The sequence below is a fragment of the Lagopus muta genome, chromosome 3 (genome assembly GCF_023343835.1).
Source record: "Lagopus muta isolate bLagMut1 chromosome 3, bLagMut1 primary, whole genome shotgun sequence".
Lineage (NCBI taxonomy): Eukaryota > Metazoa > Chordata > Aves > Galliformes > Phasianidae > Lagopus > Lagopus muta.
This window is the reverse complement of record NC_064435.1, coordinates 39,061,443-39,088,251: the sequence shown is the minus strand read 5'-3', so window position 1 is coordinate 39,088,251 and position 26,809 is coordinate 39,061,443. Positions and strand designations below refer to the sequence as shown.

At 37.6% G+C, this 26,809-nt stretch overlaps 1 protein-coding gene across 2 annotated transcripts in view; it reads right to left on the bottom strand.

Annotated features, from left to right (window-relative positions):
- Window positions 1-321: 321 nt before the first annotated feature.
- OPRK1 (opioid receptor kappa 1) overlaps window positions 322-26,809 on the bottom strand; it is a 58,570-nt gene continuing 32,082 nt past the window's right edge. Inside the window, exons 6-8 of one of the 2 annotated variants that reach the window (XM_048940124.1) lie at window positions 26,090-26,179; window positions 12,630-12,982; window positions 322-7,170 (exon numbers count right to left, since the gene is read on the bottom strand). In XM_048940124.1, the coding sequence (XP_048796081.1) occupies window positions 6,638-7,170; window positions 12,630-12,982; window positions 26,090-26,179 (976 nt within the window). In that variant the 3' untranslated portion in view covers window positions 322-6,637. The remainder of the gene's footprint in view (window positions 7,171-12,629; window positions 12,983-26,089; window positions 26,180-26,809) is intronic. The other variant, XM_048940125.1, reaches the window with a different exon arrangement.

Genomic DNA, 26,809 nt, shown 5'->3' with positions numbered 1-26,809 from the left:
TGAAGAAATGTACCTCTACATCTATGAATTACCAAAACAGCTGTATATTGGCTCAAAATTTTATATTTTCCTTCAGAAGAGAATATTTGCTACCTTCTGAAAAAAGCAGGAGGTCTCAGACCAAACATTATAATGGATAGAAGAGTTTGAAGATGATGTTAAATCTCAGCTTTCTAATTATCAGCTGTCACACAGTTCTGATCTACTCCAAGGGTATGCTCAAAGCTGACAGATTTCCACTTAGAGCCATAGGAGTCAATTTTCCCAGAATTTCTAAATACAATCAATCTGAAATTACAATCAATCATGCAGATTAAAAAAAAAAAAAAAAAAGATATTTTTCCCTCCTTCATGTAAAATTTTCTAACTACCAGTTCTCTGGAAAAGTTTCTTTAGCTTTTTATTTGCAATCACAGTAAAACAGACTTGCCTCTGGAGATAATTCCTGAAGTATGGTATTAAGTAATGCTGAGTAACATAGCCTGCTTGCATGTGGTATAGACATGGCAGAATGGAGGAAAGTGTTTACTTTCCCAGTTACCTTATGATTAGTCATGGATACTTTGAGGCAAGTATTTGCATTGATTTTCGAGATGAAGAAAAAATGTGTGCTTTTTGAAAACAGGATTATTTTGTTTATTACCCTGATATCACTCATGCAGAGCACTGTTTCAGATAATGAAGAAGAAAACACAGAATCAGAATCACAAAATCACAGAATAACAGAATAATTTCATCTTTCATCTCTTCTGTTTTTCAAAATTACATCATTTAACACATAGTAGAATATTGACATTAGGGTAAGAAAATGTTTAAAATTTGGGTGTAGACCAAAATGGTTCCATTTTAAAATTTTAATTTCTCACTCTTACTGAGAAAAGCTGCTGCTTAAGCTCGTTTCCTTTCCCATCACACACTGATTCAGCCTAAAATCCCTGGATATCCTTCACAGAGAGACATCCACAAAAGTGCTGTGATGTTCTGAGTATGGATTTGGAAAAAAGCTGGACACCAACTTCCCCGGTGGTAGCACCTGCTATGTATCCTATAAACCAGAATTTGTGTTATATCCCTGGCCAGCTTCATATTGGCATAATGTCAAACATCCTCCTAACTTTAAAATTCAACTACATAAGTAATTTTTTTGGACTTTATCTTAGCCATTGGTTTTATACATAAAGGATATATTGTCAGTACGTTGTTTTCATATGGAGTCTATCAAACATGCTACAACAAGCAATTGTATCGTTTCAGTAGTGGTCTGTTTACATTGACCATAACTTGGCAGAACCAAACAGGTCTGAAATTCTAGGAAACATTCTGTTCCCTGACAAGTGACTGTTTTTAAAGAACATTCTCTTTGAAGTTGGAAAGCAGTTTGGCATGTTGGACATCCCATCAGGAGCTGTTGTGGTGACAACATTTAATTGACATCTTTGTTTTTCCAAGTGTAAGATTCTGTTAATAAATTAATAGAACCTGTCTTCCTTTGAATTAATTAGCAGTGAGTATCTTTAAAATAAAGTGTTACATCACTGTAGGGAAGAGGTATTTAAAGGCACAAATGAAATGAGATAAGCAAGGCCTACTAGAAGCTCTATACATCATTTCATGAGCATTTCTGAAAGCTTTTCTTTGACCCATGGGACGTAGATTGTATGACAAATTTTTTCCCCTAGGACACTGAACAGTCAATTCTCTCAGATTTGTGACAGTGAACAACACAAACCACGTTTTCTCTGAGACTACGGGAAATAATACTATTCTCATAGTATGTTAGTTTGCTCTTTTGGTTCCATCTGGTATCAGCACAGAAAAACATGGAAAAGAGCATAATCTATGCAAATCTGAAGATTCCTTCTCTGCCCGGTTTTTCAATGTAAGACAGTGTGAGCAGCAGCTTAAGTTAGGTACTTTGGCAGATGCTAAACAAAAACATTTAAGTGCAATCCAAAAGAAGATTCAGCATTAATCACCTCAAACTGAAACAGAAACTGCCTGAGGTGTTATCTGCTTCTCTTCACACTCAGCATCAGAACATCTCCTTTATTTGTTTTATAGTAATGATACATAATCTTCTTCTAATATTTCATTTATCCATGTAGATAGAAAACTATGTGATGAATATTTCTTTTCAATTTGATGCATGCTGAATGTAGCAGTGAGACACTGAACAATTTTCCATACACACAAGTGTGCACGTGCAATTCAAAATCGTTTCTCATGTCACAAGCATCCCATCCTTCATGTTATCATCACTGTAGGTAAGATCTTCTGCATTTGCATGGCAGTAACCATACTTTCTTCCAATTTCTAGACTGTCTCTCTCTTGGAAATTAGTTACATATTTTGTCTCTCTTTCTGTGTCTTTTCACTTGATTATGAGTAAATCATGACTTCCATTAAACAAAACAAAACAAAAAATCTGATGTAATATAGTAATAATAATAATGTAATATAGTCTTGTACCGTAATTAAAAATGCATTACTGAGCTGTAGCTGAGGGAAAACCTTGTGAACAGCTTGGTTTTTAGAGGGTAATGTCAAACCTAGGCAATAGCTTTCATATTGGAACAGAGACATTTTCAATGTGTAGAAGAAAAGTGAAGGACATTTGACACACAAGGATTTTACTGGGATTTTTCCCAGCTTAAATAAATAATAGAAGAATAAAACCACTGTTTTTCCTTGAGGAGCAACTCTAATACACCAACATCCATGGACTCAGTTAAATCCCCAGGTTCAGAGACATTTGAGTAAGAATTCCAGTTATTTTTAACACCTTTTCAATCTACATTAAAAGATGAACAAAATTAACCATAGGGCTTGTCTAACAGCAAGTGCAAAGCAGTTAGCTAAATTTGCAGTGGAAAGAGACATGACACTGAAGCAGCCCTCCATTCTCTAATTAATCCTGTACCTCTACACAGCAGAAGTCTGAAATTATGGAGAAGACATTTAGCCTGCAGTAACTCAGCAGTAATGCTCTTCTGCTGTGCTTTCTGAAGCACTGACAAAAGCACTGGAGAAGAATACTATTTCTCATGTAGAAGATTCTGGAATTGAATGAATCAGGGAATAGAGAAGGTGATTCCCTAACACTCCCTCTAGACAATACGGAGATGACCCCACTAAAAGGTCAGATGACCTTGTACTATACATCTGCAACACCAAATTTTTGGAACCTGTCAAGGAAGAGAGTTGAGGCCAGCTGCAGTGGGAAAGGCTGATTGCCAGGCTGCCTGCACACATCTATCCCATGTTGTTTTTTTCCAGCAGCTGTGGGGCAGCAAACCCCTTCCCCACTGCCCTGTCCCTTGCCCACCACAAGGACTGGAAGTAGGAGACTACACAACAGTGAAGGCAAAATATTCATCCAGAATCACACAGAAATTAAGGTATTTTACAAGGCTTCAGTACAGGTTTCCAAAGTCAGCATGCATGACTTTGAGGATAATTGTTTTTGTCAGTTGGTCATTCCAGTCTGAGAACTTCTGAATGAAAAACGGGAATTTAATCATATGGAAACAGGTCCAGTGAGCAAAACCATAATATTTTTCTACTTATTATATCTTTAATCTCATCAATTGTATCTATTAAGAAAAAAAAGAAAGGAAGAAACCTTGGGCAACTTTCCCTCACTGTTCAATGAACAGCACCTAATTTTGCAATAAATCCTCCAAGACGCCCTTCAGCTACATCTGGATTAATCTGACTGTTAATCTTCCATGGAAACAGATCTTTAGAACACAGATCATATGGCTGTAAAAGCCTTGTATATCCATAACACAGAAAAAAATGTTAAGATCTCATTCTTTCCTCCACCTATTATAGGGAAGATGCTCTTATTACTCAAAACATACTCATTAAAAAATCGACAGTTAGCATGCTTCTTTCTTACACGCTAAGAACATCGATTTTTCTTTGCAATTCAGATCAGGGTACATGATGTGAAGAGTAATAATTCTATTGTACTACAGATATACGCATGCAGCACAATAATATAATATGAAAAAAACACGTGATTTGGAGTGCAAATAATTCATTAAGCCCTAGTTCTTTCACAGTACATTTACTGGTAATTTGATAAATACCTCTGACTGTCAATTTTTACTGCAAGCATTCCTTTTTTTTTTTTGTGACTATTTAAAGGTCAGAACTTTATTTATTATTATGTATGTATGTTGCAGAGAAAAATACCAAAAAAAATAAATTAAATTAAAAAAAAAAAGATGGAGATAGAGTAGGAAGATAGAGTTATACAATCAGATTTCTGAGCATCATTCATTTCCTTGGGCAAATCAAGTACCCTGAGGTCAGTTATTCACTTATTATGCATACACTGTCAGGAAGTGCTAGACTTGTCAAAAAATAATTATCTTCACTATTGTTGTTAACAAAGATAATTGCATGAGTGCAGTTAGTTCCCAAGTACTTAAACTCCAGAGCCAGAATCTCAAGCCTCTGCTTCCCAGAGCAAAAGCATGGGAGTAGACACCAGTGATTGTTCAGCACTGGTCTGACAATGTAGAAGCACTACACTTATCTGCTTGATAACAAAAATATGTTACATATGTGACTGAATTAATAGTAAAAGATGATGAAGTTATCCAGAGGATTAAATTTCCACTATACTGTCAGCTACAAGAACAAATTTCATTATTTATACCTGTGTGCATAAAGGATTTTTTGTTGGTTGCTCCAGTAGGACCAAATCAGTCTGTGTTTCTCAGAAAATTTGCTATGCAGTGAGGACACCCACACCGAACATGATTTTGCATAAGGACTAAAGGTACCAGAAAGATATCTGGTGGCCAAGATGAAAAACTACAAGTTGAAGTTTAGGTTCAGTTTTACCTCAGATTTACCCTCAGCAGATTGATAATTAGTGTTGTTGTGCTTTAGTTTCTCCATCTTCATAGGAAAACAAATGCTTATATGAGTTCATAGGACTGCATCAAAGAAAATATGTAATTATCAAAAAATAAAAAAAAGAGAACCATCAAAAGAAGCATGGTCTGCATCAAAAGAAGCATGGCCAACAGGGTGAGGGAGGTGTTCCTGCCCCTCTGATCTGTGCTCATGAGACCTCACTTGGAATGCTGCATCCAGATGTGGAGTCCTCAGTACAGGAAAGGCATTGACCTGTTGGAGTGCATCCAGAAGAGGGCCACACAAATGACCCAAGGGATGGAACACCTCTCCTATGAGGACAGACTGAGAGAGCTGGGGCTGTTCAACCTGGAGAAGACAAGGCTCTGAGAAGACCTGGTAGCAGCCTTTCAGTATCGAAAGGGGAGCTGTAAGAAGGAATGGGACTGACTCTTTAGCAGGGTCTGTTGTGATAGGACAAGATGAGGAGAAATGGTTTCAAACTAATAGAGGGAGATTTAGATTGGCTATCTAAAAAGAAGTTTGTCACAGTAAGAATAGTGAGGCACTGGAACAGGTTGCCCCAGATATGTGAATGCACCCATGTCTGGAGACACTCAAGGTCAGGCTGGACAGGGCTCTGAGCAACCTGTTCTTGCTGTAGATGCTCCCGTTCACTGCAGGGGAGTTGGACTAGATGACCTGTAAGGGAGCTTTCAAACTCAAATGATTCTATTACTCTATAAGAAACCAGACAATATATTTAGTCTTCATCTCCTTTGTATCAGTCCAGTTAATCTATTTACTAATTCACTAGTTTCTATCAACAGCTGTTTGAATATTTATTTTGAATCTGCTAATTTCTTCAGGAAAATGAGAACAGCTCTATTTTTATGTATGTTCCATTTACTGAAAATGAAATTGAACTATTTATTCCCATATAAAGAATGTGGCACAGTTTTCCATCAGACTTTTAACAAGTTATGAATGTGAAGCTTTCTAGTCTCTTGATGAAAGTACACTCTGAAAATGAATACTATATTATCCAGATGTATACAAACATCTTGGAAAACCGCACAGAAAACATTACATACAGGTGATTGATCACGTGCAAAAGATATACTAACAATTTTCCTTAAGTCCCAGTATTTTTAAACACTGCAATGCTTTACCATACACAGACATAATAAAGTCATTTTGATATGTAGGCAGTTCATGCTAAAGCTGCATTTTCACAGAACAGACAAATGTTACAAATACATTAGTTGAGGGGAATGTGGTAGTGTTCTGCTGAAACATAAATAACACTTTTCACTTTAAAAGAATATGACAAATCATGTTGTCAACCTGTATACTTCAGAAGCAATCAATATTTGAGTAAATCTATGCTTTTGGCATAACTTACTGTTATAATTTAATGTCAGTTAAGATAATCTTACAGTGTAAAGAGAAAACCCAGAACTTTCTTTACCTAACACAATAATAAGCTTCTCCTCTTTCCCAAGAAATGTGTAGTAGCACCTGGTCAACTACCGTAATTATGGTGCCAAAATCAGACCACTAATCAGGTCCTCTACACTTGAACTTATTTTCAGAATGTCTTTGTGTGTCAGTAATTGACTTGGATCAACCCACGAGGACTTCTTAAATGTTCCAGAAATGTCTGTGTGAGTCTAGTTCAAACTGCAGTGGTAATCTGTGTCAGTCCGAGATCATTGGACTCTTCTCTCTCTTGCGGACAGTAAGACGACATTTCCACGACTAGTCATACAGGTTTGTTTGTCCCATCTGCTTCCCTCCTATAAGCTGGGTCTTGCACGGTGTTTCGAACTCTGCTGGTACTCTGCCTGTCCATCCTCATCTTAAAGGGGAAGCAGAAGTCTTTGAAACATCTCTTGAAGTTTTCATCCAAAAAGGCATAAAGGATAGGATTGAGGCTGCTGTTGGTGTACCCCAAAGCAATACAGAAATAATAGCTGGATACAGCAGCAGTACTGTGGGACACATCCCCCAATGCTTCAACCAGCACAAAAATGTGAATAGGAGTCCAACAGATAATAAAAACTGCCACAACCACAAGAACCAACCTGGTGATGCGGCGCAGGTTTCGATCTTTTTCTCGAGACCCTGAGAGAAGTCGTACGCTTTTAAGGCGCAGGATCATCAGAGTATAGCAAACAATTATAATGAGCACTGGAATAACAAATGCAAAGACAAAGACACAGATTTTCATGAAGATGTCCCACCACACATAGTCTCTGTCTGGGAACTGCAAGGAGCATTCAGTGCTAGCAGTATCTAGGAAAGAAAGAAGCAAGAAAAAGAAAATTGCTTTATTATTATTCTAAATAATATAATTATCATGGTGTAAGCTAGAGAAAGCGATTATCTTGCATTGTGATACTAATAAAGGAAGTTATCATTAAATCACTCAATGAAAAGCTTTACATTACCACTGAAATTGGTTTTACACAGCTTTCTCTGGAAATTACTTACACAGAGATGGGTTTCTTAAACTGCATAACATTGTATAAATGTAATTTCCCACAGGAGGAGCTAAGAACACAGGCAGAAAAATTAAAATTTATAAAATAGGATGAACAATTTTTTTCCATTTGAATCTCACTGAGATTTAAAGCCAAGAAGAGTATACCAGGTTTAATGGAGTGGAAAACTCATAATTACTATCAAACTATACAAGATTTTGTCTGCGTAAGGAGGCAGATTTTTCATATTATGAATGGTGGCAGAGAAATGAGCTTTTGATTGTAGGAAGATTTTGCCAATGTGCGATAATTGTGTAGTAATCTTTTCCCATGTGTCTTCTTCAGAGTAAATTGAATACACGGAAATTCTTGCATTCAGAAAAATTAATTCCTGGCAACAGATTCTTTTCAGTCACATAGAAGTAAACAAAATAAGTTTGTGTGCAGAGTCAAATGGAAGCTGCTCTTTTTGCAGATCACATCACTGAAAATTCAGACTGCGCAGCAACTGTGGGATCTGAACCACCAGTGCCATCCCACTTCCTTTCTCCTTGCCTATGCCAGGATTCAAAGTCACGAGCTGTCACATTATTTTATGTCCCAGAAATATTCCATCTGACAGGAGGCTGCTAAGGTGTGAAATATTTGAGGTTTCATTTTCTGACCTCATGGCCACCTTCCAGCATATAAACCACATAGCAAAACAAGAGATAAGATAAATAGCAAAGCAAAACAAGGGGTAAATTTATAACTACTATCAGCAGTTAAAATTCACTGAAGACAAGCCAAGGTAACACAAGGTATTTCACTCTGAATTGTATCTTATATTTTCTCCTGCCAAATCTGCATTATTCTTTGGTTTGCTTTTGTTTTGTTTTTTCCCCTAGGGAATTCATCATTCCTCTGCAAATTGGTATCTACTGGCTATGTTGAATCAGACCAAAGGGTGGAAAACTTCAATACACTGTTGCACATCACTTTTTTATATGTCTCTGTAAGACTAGTCAGAAAAAAAATCCATCAAACTGTATTTCCTTGCTATCAAAATGCTTCACAAACCAAATTGATGTTGCTGATATTGTTGTGAAGAAGGGCTGTTTGCGTGTGCCTGCGTGTGAAGTTATCCTTATGGTATCATACAGACATGTCCATGGATAGATATCAGAAAGGTGTCACTGGATGAGTTAAATTCTAAAATAACAAATAAAAAGTTGAAAATGAAGCTAAATATTTTGAAATTTTGTTTCAGAGAATATAACTAATGGATGATTCTGAAAGCTGAAAAGTGAAAAGACATCTTTCAAGACTGACGCAGAATGATAAACTGATAACACAATTATAATGTCATAGGCCTGAAGCTTTCAATCAACTTCTCTTAATCCTCTGTGATTATATGTTGACGAAGTAAGCTGCTCTTCTGATATTTTATTCTAGAAACTTTAATAATGATCTTCAAGGAAACTTCCACATTGATTACTGCTGTTATTTGTAGTAGACCACAGCCTAGGCGCAGCAATCAAAACAGGATGAAGGTACAACAGTTAGACCAGTAAGCTGCAGCTAGATATGCAGCTGAGATAAATGTGAGCTGTGATTGATCAGGGATGACTGCTCTACGCCACATCCATTCATGCACTGAAACTGTCCCTCTTCACAGATAATTTCAGGGATTTATCCAAATTATTAGGTTAGAAAAAGCTCCTGCTGATTAAGATGTTTATTCCAATCAAATCTTCCTGAGAAAGCCAGAGGAATCCACGCGTTTTGCTGCCACTTCTGAGAGGGTAGGTGTTACTGAACATCTGGAGTCACGCTGAAATGAAAGCCTGGAACTTTCAGATGCAGGTGGAAGAGCAAGTATAGCCCAGCCACCATCCCCCAGCAAAGGGCTCAGAATCCAGGCAGCCCTTCCAGTAATAGAAAAGGAAAAATCAGAAATGACTTAGAAATTGTACTGTGCCAACATTATTCTATCCTAATCAAAACCATCTGGAAAAAAACAGGTTTACAATGTTTCACATTCTGTGAATTTGAACAGATAATTTTGACATTGCTTTTCATTGAAAAAAAATCTTTTAATTTTACAGTGAAAGATATTTAAACTGCACTTAATTACTGAGATAAAAAATGTGTAATTAATTGTATTATAAATATAAGCAAATATTTTAGTATTAAAATAAGTATTGATATACTAATATACTAAATAAGTACGAATATAATAATACTAAATATAATATAATAATAGTACTAAAAATACTAATACAATATTAAATTGAATATACACAAAAATAAAAATAAAATATGGGCATAAGTATACTCTGAGAAGGTTAAAAAAAAAGAAAAGCATTAGTATACTTGATTCAATTTTAATTTTGGAAGCTTTTTTAATAAGAATATTCACAGAATCACAGAAACACCAACGTTGGAAAAGACCTACAAGATCATCCAGTCCAACCATCCACCTATCACCAATAGTTCTCACTAAACCATCTCCCTCAACACAAAATCCAAATTCTCAAAAGAAATGCTTTATCTCCTTCAGAAGATAGACAGAAAAAAAATCTGCAGGTCCATGACCCCTAAATACAGTTATGCTTGCTACACTTTATATAATTTTGTAAATGACAATGGTATTTCAGGAGCCAATAAATTACTGAATATAAACGTAATGGCTGTTCAAGATTCATAACAATTTACTTAAGTCCTATCCTAAATTCATAGTGTTGTCTCTCCCAATGACATGGATGCCATATGGAATCCATTTACTTTTTCGTGGTTTACATTGATGGCCAACAAATATCCCTGTCAGAGATACACAATATCACAATCATATTCAGGTGTTTGAGGAAAGAATAAAATGCAGGGCTCTTTTGGGCTACTTTCTGCCTGAAGAAGTTCAGAACTAAGTAGAGTACAGTGTCACAAAATGAGCATTTAAAATTTCAGTGTCTTGTCCCACTCTGAAGCCAGATATTCCAATATTTCAATGTACTTAAAGAAAAGTACTTCACTTCAGATGGTACTTTTGTATAAAGGTATATTAAAATATTTGATAAGCTACCGCTTAAGATTCATCTCAATCCTTGTACAGGATATCTATTTCTGTTAAATGTCTTAGTAACCTACTGCCTTCAGGCATTCATACTTCTCTCTACTCAACTGAGTTATTAAACTGGAGCCTTTTCTTTTCTAAAGCAAATGCTTCTTCAGCAATAAAGGCTCCATTAAGTCCAGAGAGGGAAAATTTATACAGATATAAGGAAAATGCATCTGGAAGGACACTGCAGGGAGAAATCCTGCATTGTGAGAATAAAAAGGACTAATTGAGCATGGGTTTGTAGCTTTAAATATAGTCAGTTTCTGTTTGATGTTGTTTAAATCCAAACCCAACAGAGGCCCTGTAGCATATAAACAGCAACTATTGTCACCAATGTAAAATAAAGTTTCTGTCCTGAGCTCCTGCTGTAAGGAGTATCTTAGTATTCTCCCCTTTGCCACAGCACAATTCATGAACACACCAGAAAAAATAACTGGTAATAAACGCTCAAGAGGCACTGTAGATCAGACAAGCAGGGCTGAACAGTAGGGACTGACAAACATTTACCAGTGATTTCCAACCTCATTTGGCCCAGCTGTATTTCTAATAGGTGTTTCTGCAGGAAAAAATATCTACCTGCCATGAGGTGTGAACAAGGCATTTAATCGTTTCTGGCCTCAGAGCAGCCCCTTGATCCAAATGTGATGATTACAAAATGAAAAGAACATTCTGGTAGTTAAGCATGCTTCAAACAAAACACTTGGCCAATCTTTTATAACCTTCAGAATTTCTTAAGTAGACAGACAAAAATTCTTCTCACAGATGTTCTGAAGTGTTTTTTTCCTGAGCTGCACATGGCTTTATAGAGCCTGCAAGAACTTGATAGGGAAGAAGAGTTACAGCACTGCAAACTGGGAAACTTGAACTCCCAAATGTCTGAAAGATGTTTCCAGAGACGCTCTCCTTTCACATACCCACTGTAAGACTAACAGAAAAAAAAGAATTTGAATATCCTCAATCAAACAAAACAGCACTTGAACAGCTGTTTTATTAATGAACACCATTGTTTTGTTTGCACTGATCTATGCCAAGGAGTTAAACACACTGCATTTATTTTCTCTCCCAGATAAAACTGTGCCCTTATGTAAAGTTTACCAGTTCTCCTGGGAGGAGTGAAAACTTTCTACTGGAATAGGCAGCTAAATCAGCAATTTGTTAATCATTTGTCAAAAGAAAAGTAACATCCCAGACATCACTACTACCAAATAAAAATGTATGCCTTGTATTTCACAGAGCCCTCCATAACAGAATGTCCTCAATACCAGAACATACATTAGAGGTTTTGAAGACACAGTACTGCACCCATATTGCTGCTATACCTGCTGGTAGGAAGTACATATCTCCCCTTTCCTTTTCAAGGATTTCAAAATAAGATTAACTCCCTAGCAGAACATAGTAAAGAGTCACTGGATATAGGGGCTAAATCTGCAGTCCTTCACAGATTACAAATTTCAACAGAGCCTACAGCACCCCATGGTCACATTCATTGACTTTATGTTCTGTAGTTGCTTCCCTGCCATGCTCTGTGTTCCTGGTTCCTCTGCTGATGCTTCTCAGCCTTTCCAAGTCTACATACATGTCCTACTCCTTTTTAAATAAGAATTTCTGACACTGTCATTTTCTCAGCATTTAGCTTACCTTTTTTCTCTCCAGCTACTGTCTTTCTTCCTTTTTTCACCATATCTTTAAGTTCTGTGAAATGGTTGCTGACAAAAAGCTCCCAAGCTTTAATAGTAATGCTAATGAGAAGCAAACTAGTTTCTGCTCTTGAAACCTCATCAGAACTACTCTCACAATGCCTACAGAAAAAACTCTCAGCCTACATTTCAAGTTTCATCTGGTCTTTGAATTTTCAGCCATGTTCAAATACCTGACTACTTCCCCCTGCTGTCTGTTGTTATTTTCTTATGGTCTCAGTCTAGCACAAATAGTGCTTCAAAGTGCACTTGATTCTTTAAGTCGGCAAGGATATCTGAGCTTAAATTCTTTATACGCCATATTTCAAAATGTCAGAAATTTAGGCACACTTTTTGAAACAAGGAATGTGAATGATCTTCTATGTGTAAAGTTTGCACAAATTACCAAAGTCAAAATCAATCAGGTTTAGTCAATATTCCAAGCAATGTTTTACATTCAAATAAAATGAAGTCTCCGCTTTGCATGCTCACACTCACCTTCCCTGACTTTGGTACCTCCGAGAACTATGGCAGATATGCCAACAGATGAGGACAACAGCCAGATACAGATGTTGATTATCTTTGCCTTGAGAGGAGTACGGAAGTCCAGAGCCTTCACAGGGTGACATACAGCAATGTATCGATCAACGCTCATCATGGTCAGTGTGAATATGCTGGTAAACATGTTATAATAGTCGATCGAAATAACTATTTTACACAGCACATCCCCAAATGGCCAAGAGTTCATCAGGTACTCTGTGCTTTGGAAAGGCATAGTCGTGGTAACTAGTGCATCTGCCATAGCCAGATTGAAAATGTAGATGTTGGTTGCTGTCTTCATCTTTGTATATCTGAAAGACAAAAAAGTAAGGTTTATATGACTGAGTACATTCAAATACGTAACAGTTTTTCAGACAATCTGCAGTCGTTATTTTTTTGCTATCATTCCTAATTTGTGACAGAAGTGCACATATTCAGGACCCTTGAATTAACAGTAAACACCTTTCATTCAGTCCCTCAACCTGCATGATCAGTTACAGCTATCCAGTACGCGTAAAACCAGATAATGAATAAATTTAATCTAATAATCCAAACAATGATTTCCATGCTACCTTCTCAACTACATCTACAAGCAAATATCATTGTTACATTTGCAAGTGACAAAATTGTTTTGTGTTTCCTTTTCTTATTGCTAACTGTCAGTATTTACAAATGTATTGTTTGTTTTGTTGTAGCAATAGACATTTCATGGATGTAGGAATCTCTGTTAATAGTTACTTTTGCTGGGCCAGATTGCCATCTTGTACAAGTTCTAGCAATTTATCTTCTTTTCTCCCACATTTCCAATTTCTCCTCCTTCATCTCCAGATTTTCCCTGCCTACTCTTCCACAACTTCTATTATAAAAGATGATAACTATTTAAGTAGAATATCTCAATGGAAAAAAGTACCATAGCAATGCCTTCTCTGCATCCTTTAATTTCACCAAAATGAAGCATTTGTTTTTTCCATGTAGCGAGAACCTTAACCTACACAGAGAAATATGATCTTAAACAGGACCATGCTTTCTTCTGTATAATGCTAACTTTAACTCTGTGGGCACAGGTTCTGTACCAGGGTGAAGAGGACTGCTGCCAGCTCTACTATGGACACAAAGCATCAATCAGAGAATCATAGAATTACAAGGTTGGAAACGACTTGCAAGATCATCTAGTTCAACCGTCCTCCCATTACCATTGCTACCACAAGCACTAAGCCATATCTCATCCAGACGTCCCTTGAACACTGCCAGGGATGGTGACTCCACCACCTCCCTGGGCAGGCCATTCCAGTGTTTGACCACTCTCTGAGAGAAAAGTTCTTCCTTATGCCTAACCTAAACCATGAAGGAGAGCCTCTCTCATTTCCATTATTAACATAGGAATATACTTAACTCTCCTCTCTGAAATGCTTTTCCCCTTTCACTGTGTAACTTAATGTGAAAGTTACTTTTGCTCATTGCCATCAATTTATTACAAGATTCAATGACAGATTTTCCTTCTCAAAATTATTTCATTATTTTGAATGTGTGCCCAAACTAAAACACATACATTCAACACACACAGAAACACATCCAGCTAGATCTTGTTATTCATTGTTAATGAGCTTACAAAGGAAATATTAGATCTAATCTGTTCAGCTTATAAACATGTTGTTTAATGTGTCTATTTGTCTTTAAAACTGTGACATGTAAAATCAAAATTAATTTGAAAAAACTATATCTAGCAGAGCTTCAAAGTGCTGTCAAAATATGCCTAGTCAGTAAGTCAAATATTAATTAAAATATGGGCCAGTATGTAATTTAATGACCAACATGAAGCGTGAAAAATAGCGTTCATTCTTCTATGCTACTCTTACTAGAATTAATTGAGAAAATAAAGCAGAATTGCTGGTTCAAAGCACAGAAACAAGAACTGAATGGGAATAGAAGGTAAAAAACCTCTCAACTGAGATGCCAACAGCCTGCAGCAATTGCTGACATGACTGCAAAGATTCTTGGTACTTGCTTCTTGGGATAGTGCTCTACAGCTGTGAGTGCTCTTCCCCTTACTCTGGTCTCCCTCTGCGCTCATTTGAGATTCTCCAAGATCAAAGGCAGAATAAAGATGGGAAAGAACCCACCAGTCAGAGCTGGGCTTCTCTACAACCAGCCTCCTTAAACATGTCCTCAAGTAGAGGAGGTTATTTGTCTTGTAGGCCATATTACAGCCCATAAGACACTGTGAAAACAGAAATATGAGAAGACAAGGTGAGGAAAAACAAATACAAGTATTTGTATTTGTAAATTTGTATTTGTATTTGTATTTGTAAATACAAGTACAATACAATACAAATACAAAAAACAAATACAATAATTTTCTCCCTTGGGAAAAAAGAAAAAGCACTCCTGATGGTGATTTTAGTTCTGAAGATATCACTGAATACTGAAATTTGGAATTATTGCCTGGTTCAAAGTAAAAAAAAAAAAATAAATAAAAAAAAAATTATGAAAATACAGAAAACACACCTTATTGTACCACAAAAATAAGTCAATTAAGTGGAGAAAATTGTTACTGTGTTTAACATAGAGAGCGCAAAACAGCTAGCTGATCAAAAAGAACACTGAGAGCTGGCCTGATTGGAGAGTCTGGAGTTCTTCACAAGGAGAAAATATCAAGGTCTGAAGAGCTCTTTCAGACTGGAAAGAAAAGTATAACCAGAACAAATACATGAGTCACAGCCAGAGAAACTCAGCTTATAAAGAACGACAGATATATCTCAAAAACTGAAGTGATTATTATGGGAAATAAATTTCACAAAAAAAAAAAAGGAGTAATTTTTCCTTCTTTTATGTCTTCAAATCAATGTCTGCAGTTTTTCAAGTAGCTGTGCTTCAGTCAAAGACAAGTTACTAGGCTCAATACAGGAATATTTAAATTAAATGTAATAGCCTGTGGTAAGCAGATGTGAAATTACTGCTAGCTCTTCTGAATCACTAATTTTGTGGATATTCAAAAATTCCCCAAGCATTTGGATAGGAAAAGTTTGCTTTCACAAATGGAAGAAATTCCTTGATCTTTACCCTTTAAAGAAAACCAGAAAACTTTAATAAGAAATATCTAAGAGGATTTCATTAGTGTTAAAAAATCAAATCTCTGAAAGCCTTTATCTCTAAAATCTCTTGTTCCTTGCAAACTTTTTTTATGTGCGTGTATAACATAGTTTAATTATGTGTCAATGTACATTTTATTTTCCCAGTAGTCTTTACCCCTCACCCTCACGCTTGCACCCTCATCCTAGCACCCTGTGCACCCTTGCACAGAAAAGATCCCCTGTAAAATAGAAGTAATTTTTTAGATAGCTTCCAAATTCAAAATTCTGAAGCTGGAACATGAATAGTGTTCTCTGTATACACACTGTGTGTGATATTATAAACATAAAGTGAGCAATTTTAATTTTTTAGACTCTGTATTACATGCACATGTAAGTAAAATAATACTCCTCACTGCACTGATCTAACAACAAGGATGTCTTGTTATTTACAGGTATTAAGAAATTCAGAGTCATCCAAGCATCAGAATTTATACGACCTCCAATGTAAGCAGATGAAATTGATATGCACATACATGCTTATATAAAACAGTGTGCCATTCCATTTATAAAATTCTGTGGAAAGCTTTGGTTCATTTCCTTGGCACATGCACATAATAGTGCTAGCTTTGATAGCCTTACCTCCTGTGTGCCCAGTGCTTCCCCATAGCTCACTGCCCTGGCAGGCCCATGACCAGTTGGCCTTGCCCAATTCCCTCCCAGTTCAGAAACCACGGGCAGGTGCTGCTTGCACTGTTCTCTCTCAGTCAGAACAGGCACTTGAAAGACTCTGACCCCTTCTCTGTCAGACTTTGAACAAGAAGGAGGAAGACTAATAAATACAGCTCCAATTAATACTTTATTTTATTTATTTAGGCAATCAATTCTTCCAGGTACAGCCAAGCAGCGATGGGTACCTAACTCAAGTTCACTGGTTAACCTCTGTAATGCTAAGTACAAACACATTTTACTGATGCCACCCTAAATCTCTTTTATGTCACAATAATAATGGAAAGCTTGAAGCATTGGCCTTCACTTTGGTAAGATATTGGCCTTTTAAGCTGTAGGCAACATGGATTAAATCACACATTAATTTAGGAGTTCATAAATTCAGAAAATCCTTTGAGAGTCTGAACTCAATCATCCAAACTTCTTTTGAATTTTTGGAATTAAACATCCAAAAAATATTAAATGCTTAGACGTCGCTGAAGATATGTGTTTGCTGGCTTAATCAAAAGTCCAGCTAAAGTAATAGAGCAAGAACTGTGGCTGTCAGACAGTTTGAAGTGGACCCTGATAGAGTCTTGAGTCTAATTCTAGATGAGAAAATTGTCTGCTTTTCTACAACACTTTTCTATTGCACTGAAATATAGGAGGCAATATTTTTTATGGTTTGAGCATTCCCCCTATGCCCAAATCTGCACAAGAAGAAGATGAAAATAGTCATGAAGTAAGGGAGTAAGGGAATCATATTTAAAAAATAAACAAAATTATTGATTCAAATAGTTGAATGTTATTTAGGGGGAATATACTATAACAAACTTAAATTACTCTAGCAGAGTAAACAAGAGTGATACAACACAAGAATGGAAGGTCTCACAGCTAAATCAGGTGTTAGCATCTTATTTCAAGAAGCAGACAATCCTTCACTGACTTAAGCGAGTTGGTAGATTTTGAGACTACTGGTTAAGCTATTAGGAGGACTCAATCCTCTGCATGCTTTAAATAATCAGTGAATACATGAAAAACCTGCAGAAAATAGTCAAGATGAGAAAGAAAACTCTGCTTTAGATGTAATTTTTTGGATATATATATGACAGTGTTTTTTAAGAAGCAACATTAAAATCAAATCTACATACATATCACAAGAAAATTTCTTGTAACTATCACAACTTAGCCTAAGCACGTTTTTCAAAAGTGGAAAGTTCTCTGAGGCTGGCTTTAGACTGACCTTGAGAAAATTTTCCCCATCTCTCACTTCAGCCATCACTACTGAACTTTTCCTCTTGGCGCAGAATTTACTTTGCGCATCTTTTTAAGACACTAAACAGGAAAAAGGAATTGCACCTCCAATCAGTGAAACTGTGGTTATGGAAGGAGGAAGCATGCTAGCAAGAAGTTGGCATGCTTTCAGAAAAAAATAAAAATGCATTAGTAAACCTACTAGAAGAGCCCCTTAAAGGCATTATCTTAACTAGAAGGGAGGAGCGTACATGCTAACATACAGCATAATATTAACAAAATTAATACAAGCTGAAAAGGAGACTCTGGTACAGCTGTAATAGGCTCAGATTTTCCCTGTGGTATGAAATGGGGGGGGAGGGGGAAGGGGAGCAAGTCTAACAGGTATACTACAACAACAAGCTGCAATACCAGAATGAAAATACAAAAGCATGAAAAATACAAGCTATAACAAACATATTTTTGGCAGATACCTGAGTCAGTGAATGTAAATGAAATGCTAAGCATGTCTAAAAGCAAATTGCAAAACCACCTATCACCAGAATGCAGGCACTGTTCCACTAGGTTCCTCTGGGTGATGTATGTGGAGATTAAGCAGCTGAAAAGCTTATTCATGAAAGCTCTAAATCTCTGTATTCACGGCATGCTCAATATCATATTGCATCAGGGGAGGGAGGGGGGAAGGGGGAGGCGGGGGGAGGGGAAAGAAAAAGAGGAGGAGGATATATTCCAAACATATTAATTCAAAAGGATGACTCAGCCATCTTTTGGATCTTCAAACTCAATGTAAGAGATTTATGATAATATGAAGTTAAGATTGAAATCATTTGAGGAACACAAAAATTACTACTTTTTGAACGACAGTCAGATGTTGCAGTGGAGAAGGCGTCAGAAAAACATTTTAATTGAAGGTGAAAGTTATTATCACACATGCTTAAATGTTGCCTGTCTTTAACATCAAAATCACAAAAAGCCTACAAAAAAGTTGTATATATTGCCTTCAAAATCACATCCTAAAGTGGAATTCTGTTTATTAATAAACACCTCTAGGTGTTTATTTTTGGGCAACTTAAAGAGGCAAAACATGATCGTGGCTTTCATGTTCCCATCAGGGAGCATGATCTACTTAAATTTCAGAAGATGCCATTAAAACCCTTACGATTTACTACTATCAGTATTCCTCTGACCTAGCCATAGGCTGAGCCAGAACAAGATCTTCTAGATTTAGATGTGGAAGATTTCCTTCTTCAGCCTAACAACCAGCATCTGAATTAGGGACAGGAAAAGTAAAGTTTACATATATCCGGGTAAAAATGAAAAATGCTCACTACTTCATAAGAATGAATATTTTTTTCTGCTTCTGTGATAAGGACTTTTAATATTTTTGTGTGATTTCAAGAGCATCTTTTCTGAGAAATATATTTAGTGTTAGAAACACCAATACTCCAAAATTTGTTCGTACAGCGTTTCCATCTCTGATGGTGTCCACTTTTCCCTTTGCTCTTAAAGCCTTGAAAGGATATGCTTCTCATGGAGGGCATTGTGAGTCCCAAAAGCAGAGAAAAATGCTTCTTCTATGTGGAAGAGGGAGATTATTGGAACAGGCTGTCCAGGGATAGTGATGGAATCAGCATCCCTTGAAGCGTTCAAGAAACATGCAGATATGGCACTGAATTTAGTGGGCATGGTTGTAACGGATTGGTGGTTGGACTTGGTGATCTCTATGGTAATTTCCACATTCCATAATGATTTTGTTATTCTATGATTTTAATAAATGAATTTTCTTCTGTAGGTCGGAGATTGGCTGGCAAAGAGAACAAATCTCATTACTCAGAAGGAAAAGGATAGCAGGGATAGCAGATTTTTCAGGGCCTTTCCAGCTACATAAGCAGCTATGCATGCAGACATTGGCTGGAAGCAATCAGGTATAGTTGAACATTTTCTCCTAAGTAGAAGTTTCTGCAGGTAAGAAATAAAGAAAGAATTCAGAAGGCTCTCACATAGGGAGGTCCTGGGAATTAATACTGTGCATACCAGCTGAGGATTGTTTAGTCTGGAGAAGAGGAGGCTCAGGGGAGACCTCATTGCATGCTACAACTTCCTGAAGGGAGGTTGTGATGAGGAGGGGTTTGGCCTCTTCTCCCAGGCAACAAACAGGACCCAAGGAAATGGCCACAAGTTGTACCAGAGGAAACTTAGGATAGACATAAGGAAAAATCTTTTTCTCTCAGAGTGGTCAGGCACTGGAATGGCTGCCCTGGGAGGTGGTGGAGTCACCATCCCTGGAAGTGTTCAAGAGGTGTCTGGATGAGGTGCTACAAGAGATGGTTTAGTGCTTGTGGTAGCAATGGTAATGGGAGGATGGTTGGAGTAGATGATCTTGCGGGTCATTTCCAAACTTGTAATCCTATGATTTTATGAGCACATATTTTCCATAGGAGATGAGGCAAGTTAAGTGCAGGAAATATTAAGACAGTCAACTGAAAATCACGGCTGACAGCTCCCATGAAAATATTTTTCTTTTCCAGTGCACCTTTACAAACCAATAATTCAGAAAGCCATATCTAAGATTAAGATGCAATGCTATCCAACAGCCGGCAGCATGGTAAAAAATTCTGCATGTGAACAGTAAATTAACGTATTGAATAGCTTAATTGAACTAATTCAAACATGCAGGTTCTCATCTACCATTTCTCAAGTAGAACTTTCTTAACTGCCCTATGTTAAACACTGTGGATAGTCTACTGACAATGCACTGGGAAATGCACTTGTCTATCCAGCCAACCAGCAAATATGAAATCCCCTGTCCTCCAGGTGCACGGTAGCTAGGTTTGGGAACCCTAGATGTTTGCTCACAGTGCGCTTCAGAGTAGCACTAACCTCTGCAGCGAAGAGCAGCCAGGCAGAGTGCTGTGTGCTGCACTAGTGGTTTGACGGATGCAGAAAACAGAAAGGTTCTCCATGCACTCTTGCCGCGCATTAACAGAAACTCATGCATTGAAGAAAAATATGTTGGGCTCCAATATTCACAAAGAAAAAAAAAAAAGAGCTTTCATTTTAAACAATGTCTTGAAAATTGAAAATAGCAAATTTCCTAGAATTAATTTTCACTTCTCCAGGGATTAGAAGCTGAGTCTAATGAGATCTGAACCCTCTGGCTTTAGGATAATTAAATATTTCAAAGATGATACACAGACTAGCATGCAAACTTCCCAATAGGATCATAAAAATGCTTTGCATCTTCATATATGCCTTATTTATATCTATTTTATAGGTCGGAGAATGCCAGCACTGGTCAGACACTCCTCTTTCCACGTCCTCTATCCATCTGTACACACTCCTTCCCCAAAGTTAATTCAGTTTGTGCACTCATGCCAACCAGTAGACAAGATGGCATTCATACTAATATTTCCTAATGCCTTTCAGGCTCCACAAAAGAGCATAGCAATGATCAAAGCACAAAGTCTGCCTTCAAGAACAGAGCACAGGGTCTGCATTTTGAGACTTATCTGGTTCTTACAGACGGAAGGACCAAAAGATAAACATGAGGTAATCTTCCTAGAAGTAGATTTTATCAAAGTCTTCCTGGTTGCTTTTCCTTTGGAAAGCAATATATAACTGAAATTAAATTTCTCCTTGACAACTCACCTGTGTCAGAGAATTTCAGATAGAAATCAACTAATCACAGTTTGAATAGATAGTAAGTAGCCAGTAAAGATTATCCCTCCCTACCCTTAGCACATCCCAGGACAAAGTCACTAAGTTAAAGATGTCCCACCATGACACCCTTCTAGCAAATTCCAAATCTTCTTTGGGGAAAAACAAAATTAAAAGTCCTCAGTCTTCCCTTTTTCTGTCTCCTCACCAAGGACTAAGCCAGTCTGTCCCCACTGTCTCCCTGCTACACCACATGTTTCTCAGGGACATGCTTGCATCTTGCATTCCCCCTGCTGAGGACTGATCATCTGTCTCAAACTTGCTGTCTCACCAGCAGCCAAATTGGCAAGTGCTTGTATGTTTTCACTTTCTGTCAGCTCAAAAGGACTCCCCATAATTTTTCTTGCTCTAGTCATTAATACCAGTTATGCCTTTCCCTGAAATAAATGACCACCTGGCTGCTAGCCCAGTGGAAATGTCTGGAAAGATAACAAATATCTTTCCACAAGCCAAACAGATTACACATTATAAGCAATAGCTTCCTTCTAATATTTTCTCTAATAAATATTCCTTCCAACCCCTTCCTGTGTTCTCTCTAGTGTCTCAGTATCAGCTCTTCTTATCATAGCATCTTTTTGGGAACTCATGTTGAGTTTCTTGTCTCTTATAAATCCCAGGTCTCGCTTACTTATTGTCTAGTAGGGTATTAAATAAATTAAAAACATTCAGATTTTGTTTAAATAAGTGATGCTTTTCAAGGTACCAATATTTTCACTTATAAACCTGTTCTCTTTCTACTACCCTGGTCTTTGTGCCATCTGTAAAAGCTGGCAGTAGTGATTAGTAATCAAAGTCTTTATGAAAATGGTGCCATGCTAGGCCAGATCCTGAAGAATCCACCAAAAGAACCTTCACTCTGAGAGGTGAGGCCAGACATTCCCTCAGGTCCCATGATGAACTGCTATCAATCCATTTGATACTTCTGTGCTAATAGTAAGATGTTGCCTGTTCATCAGGTAAAAACAGATTAAAAGACATAAAGTTCAGACACAAAGTTCATAAAGTATGCTGCAGCTAGGTCTTTACTTTTAGCAGCCAATTCCATAATTTCATTAAAGAATGAAATCATGCTGGCTACAATTAATAGAGAACAGGCAATTCAGTTAGGTTGACTCTTCCGCAGCTTCTGAAATTTTTCATTTCAGAATATTACTTCAAAATGTAATTTAATAAAATTAGGACAATAGTTTAAAGTGCTATCTTTGTGTTGCCAAAATCTAGTTATTAATTTAAACTTGTATACTGAATCTATTTCATTTTTTATATATATGTATTTTAATACTTTTATTATTGTTTAGAATGAATCACAGAAATCACAGAATTGTAGGGGTTGGAAGGGACCTCCAGAGATCATCGAGTCCAACCCCCCTGCCAAAGCAGGTTCCCTACAGCAGGTCGCACAGGTAGGCATCCAGGCAGGTCTTGAACATCTCCAGAGAAGGAGACTCCACCACCTCCCTGGGCAGCCTGTTCCAGTGCTCCGTCACCTCACTGTAAAGAAGTTCTTGCGCACATTTGTGCAGAACTTCCTATGCTGCAGTTTCTGGCCATTTCCCCTTGTCCTGTCTCCACTCATCACTGAAAAGAGTCCGGCCTGGCCATTCTGCTCCCCACACTTTGGATATTTATAGACCTGGATCAGGTCCCCTCTCAGTCTCCTTTTCTCAAGGCTGAACAGACCCAGTTCACTCAGCCTTTCTTCATAAGAGAGATGCTCCAGGCCCTTCACCATTTCTGTGGCCCTCCAGTAGACGCCTTCCAAGAGATCCCTGTCTTTTTTGTACTGGGGAGCCCAGAACTGGATGCAGTACTCCAGATGAGGCCTTACCAGGGCAGAGTAGAGAGGGAGGATCACCTCCCTCGACCTGCTGGCCACGCTCTTTTTAATGCATCCCAGGATGCCATTGGCCCTCTTGGCCACAAGGATACACTGTGTCGTCCACCAGGACATCCAGATCCCTCTCTGCAGAGCTCCTCTCCAGCAGCTCATCCCCCATCCTGTACTGGTGCATGCAATTATTCCTCCCCAGATGCAAGACTCTACACTTGCTTTTGTTAATCCTCATTCGGTTTTTTCCTGCCCAGCTCTCATCATGGAGAAGATTTAGAAACAGTCTGGAAAGGAGTTGAATTTAGCTGACATTTCTTTATAAATTCATTCTGTTGCATAAAATGCCACTCATTTCTACGAATATCACAACAAACTACAAGCTTTCTCTATTCCCCTAGGAATGAATATAGATAACAGTGACACAAACTCCTGTTAAAAGTGCTTTTGCATGCAGAAAATTATTCAGTTCACTGGAAGCATCAATGGTAATTTTAAAAGAAATAACAGGATTGGCTATTTAAGAATTAGATGATAGCAACTGTTCTCAGTAAATGACTTCAGGAACAATGGAGGTAAGGCACATGCAAAAAGTGATTCAGAACTGGGCAAGAGACAGCCACATGGCTCCCACAGAGTTTTTACCAGAGCATGTTTATGTTTTTTGTAAAAGCAAATCCATTGCCAATGCTGTAACTCAGCTTTCATTCAGAGGACTTTTCCTCCCATCCAGCTGTCACAAGAAAGCACCATGTTATTTTAAGCTAGAACTAAATTTTAGAGAAATAAAGTCAGGAGGAGAGGAGAGAGAGAAAGAGAAGAAGAAAGGAAAAGGACTATCATGTTTCCAAGGACAAGCAATTTTATTTATCAACACTGGCCAACTATTTTACTTCCAGAGATTAAAAGTTCTGAGGGCTTGAGATAGGCTTTGACCATGTCAAAATGCACAGAGCTGTATAACTTCACTCAGATGAGGTCAGATAATTTTATCTGGTTTCTACAAACCCATTTCTTGCCTCCTCTTCTCCTCTGTACTGTGCTTCCCACATAGCATTTGCACTTTCTACCACTGCAGCAGGCAGTAAAACTCCCTGTTCCTCTCCTACTGTCTCCCAATGAAAAGAAGCAGTTTTAGGTGAGCATTACATCCCTTGTGCCATACTGGCTGTTGGTCTGACAACAGACCCTTGGTACTTACACATGGACCATGCAGCTGATCTGAACACTGGGAGAGCTCCTGCAAACCATCCACAGCATTAATATCAACTGCAAGGAGAGAGCCAAGGGTGCAGGTTTCATTCCTCTTTCAGCGCATTAAAAGTAAACTTTTTTGATGTGTCTGAATTGTCTGGAGTGCTTACAATAGAACTGGTCTTGTTCTGTTAGGATTTTGAGTGACAGGATTTGGGTTTATAAATCTAACTGTTGTTTTTTGTTTAAAGACAGTAAATATCAATGTATGCACTTTACAAGAGGAAACTGAGCCACAGAGCCACAAATTGACCTTGATCACTTTGATAGGTAAGAACAACGCTTTGTAGCCCTGCAGTAAAACCAAGGGAAGAATGAATCCAGGTTTCCTGAGTCATGGTTTAACAGGCCACACTGGCACCACAGTACTAATGTACTACTCCCACTGTGCCTTCAACACAGCTCTCAATAAGAGCTGGAATGACTGGTCACCAAAATGAGGTGACAAATACATGATCTCTCTATTACCCTATTTCAGCTTGAATGTTTTCCTATCACAGGGATTTCTTAACACATTAAAGAGATTTCAGAACAATGCCATTTCCAATTTTCTCCAACTCATATTCTTTCTCTACATCACTCAAGTGTTGGAAAGATGTACCTACCTCTGTCTCAACTTATCCCTTTCTTTTTAGCTCTGTCTCCCTTATCTGCATGGCTTTCTCTTCTTATCAATTTTTTTTCTATTTTCTTCCTGCTTCCATTTCTGCACTCACTGAAAACACACCCGTTTGTCTCAAGAAGTCTGCAGCATCACCATGAGGGTTGTCTCCTCATCAATGAGGATACAAAAATCTCACTCCTCCCTCATCCCTGGAGATATATGAACACCAGCTCTCCAATCTGGGGAAGAGCAAAGGCCTGTGACACAGCCCATCCCTCCAATAAATGAGCTGTTATGATCACATAGGAAGCATACTTTGGCTATTTGAAAGAATTCTTTTCATCTTTAGTAAGCCACGTAATTACACAATTTGCTTCCTTATCACAACTGAAAATTCATGTGCCAGTAGTGGGTGTTGGTCAAAACAGCAAAGGGAGCAGGAGCAAGGCCTGTGCTGCCTGCCAGTCCAGTAGGTATCAGGAGGAAGGATTTGGGGTTTGGAGACATAAGAAACAGTAAAGAGAAGACTCCTACAAATATAGTGTTCCTGGTGGTAAAGACAAGCCATCGCTCCATCTTAAAATTTCTGTTAGCTGCAGGAAAGTCAATTTGGGATGGCTAGGGGACACGATTACCCCCTTCCTGCTTTGTCTTTGCAGACCTTGGCTTTCCACATAAAGCATCGGTGCAATCTGCATTTTTCAATGGGTCATGAAAACTCATCTTGAGATACACTCGTGAAGAGAGAGAATGAGTGGGAAAGAGAAAGGGAAATTAAAAATTAGGACAGAAATGAAAATACACTCTTGCAATGAACATTTGGAATCTTAAATGTTCCATACTGAATACAATTAAATTTGTAATGTAATTACAATGTATTTAAGACTAAAGAAGGATCTGGCGGAGAGGAAGCCAAAGCTAGCTAGACCTTCATAAAAATAACCTTAGGAGGGTAATAGAAGAAGATAGAAAAAGAAATACATACAAATCAATATGTTCCATCCATGCTGACTTCCAGGGTTCTGGATAAGTTTGAATTTTCTTCCATTGCTTGGACTGGCAAATCAGCACTGTACTGTTAAAAGATTGATGGCTTAGGAAAACTCTGCCTATGGCACTGTGCATGTTAAGATTGGAGTCTCTCTTCTTGCAAAAATAAATTTAATATTTACTCTGAATGAAGAGTAAAATAGCTGATATAATGATGAGATATAAAATCTGCAGCATCACAGAGATGGAGCAAACCCGTTACCCTGCATTGACCACGGGAATCTTTATTTATTGAACTGACTTTTAAATGAGATTTCATTTTTCAAGATATTCACCTGGTTCTAAGACATCTTTCATAAAGTACATCATCAATAACTTCACTGATTCCAGTTAACTCCTCCCATACCAAGTCTGGCAGAGTTATTTCATCATTCTGCAACTGCTTGACCTTTATCATGCACACTTTGTTAACAAGATCAACCTGCAATCCCACCATTTTTCTTCCTATGTTCAAGGTGATTTCATTTATTGATCAAATACACCACATGCCCACCAAAAACAAAACAAAACAAAACAAAAAATCGAACAAACCAACAAAAACCAGAGTTTTTTGCAAGATTCATATAAAATATGATGGAAGAGACTGAAAAGTTTCATGATTTCAATTTCTTTGGTTAGTCATTACCACCCTGCTGAGCTGCACTGTCCAGAAATT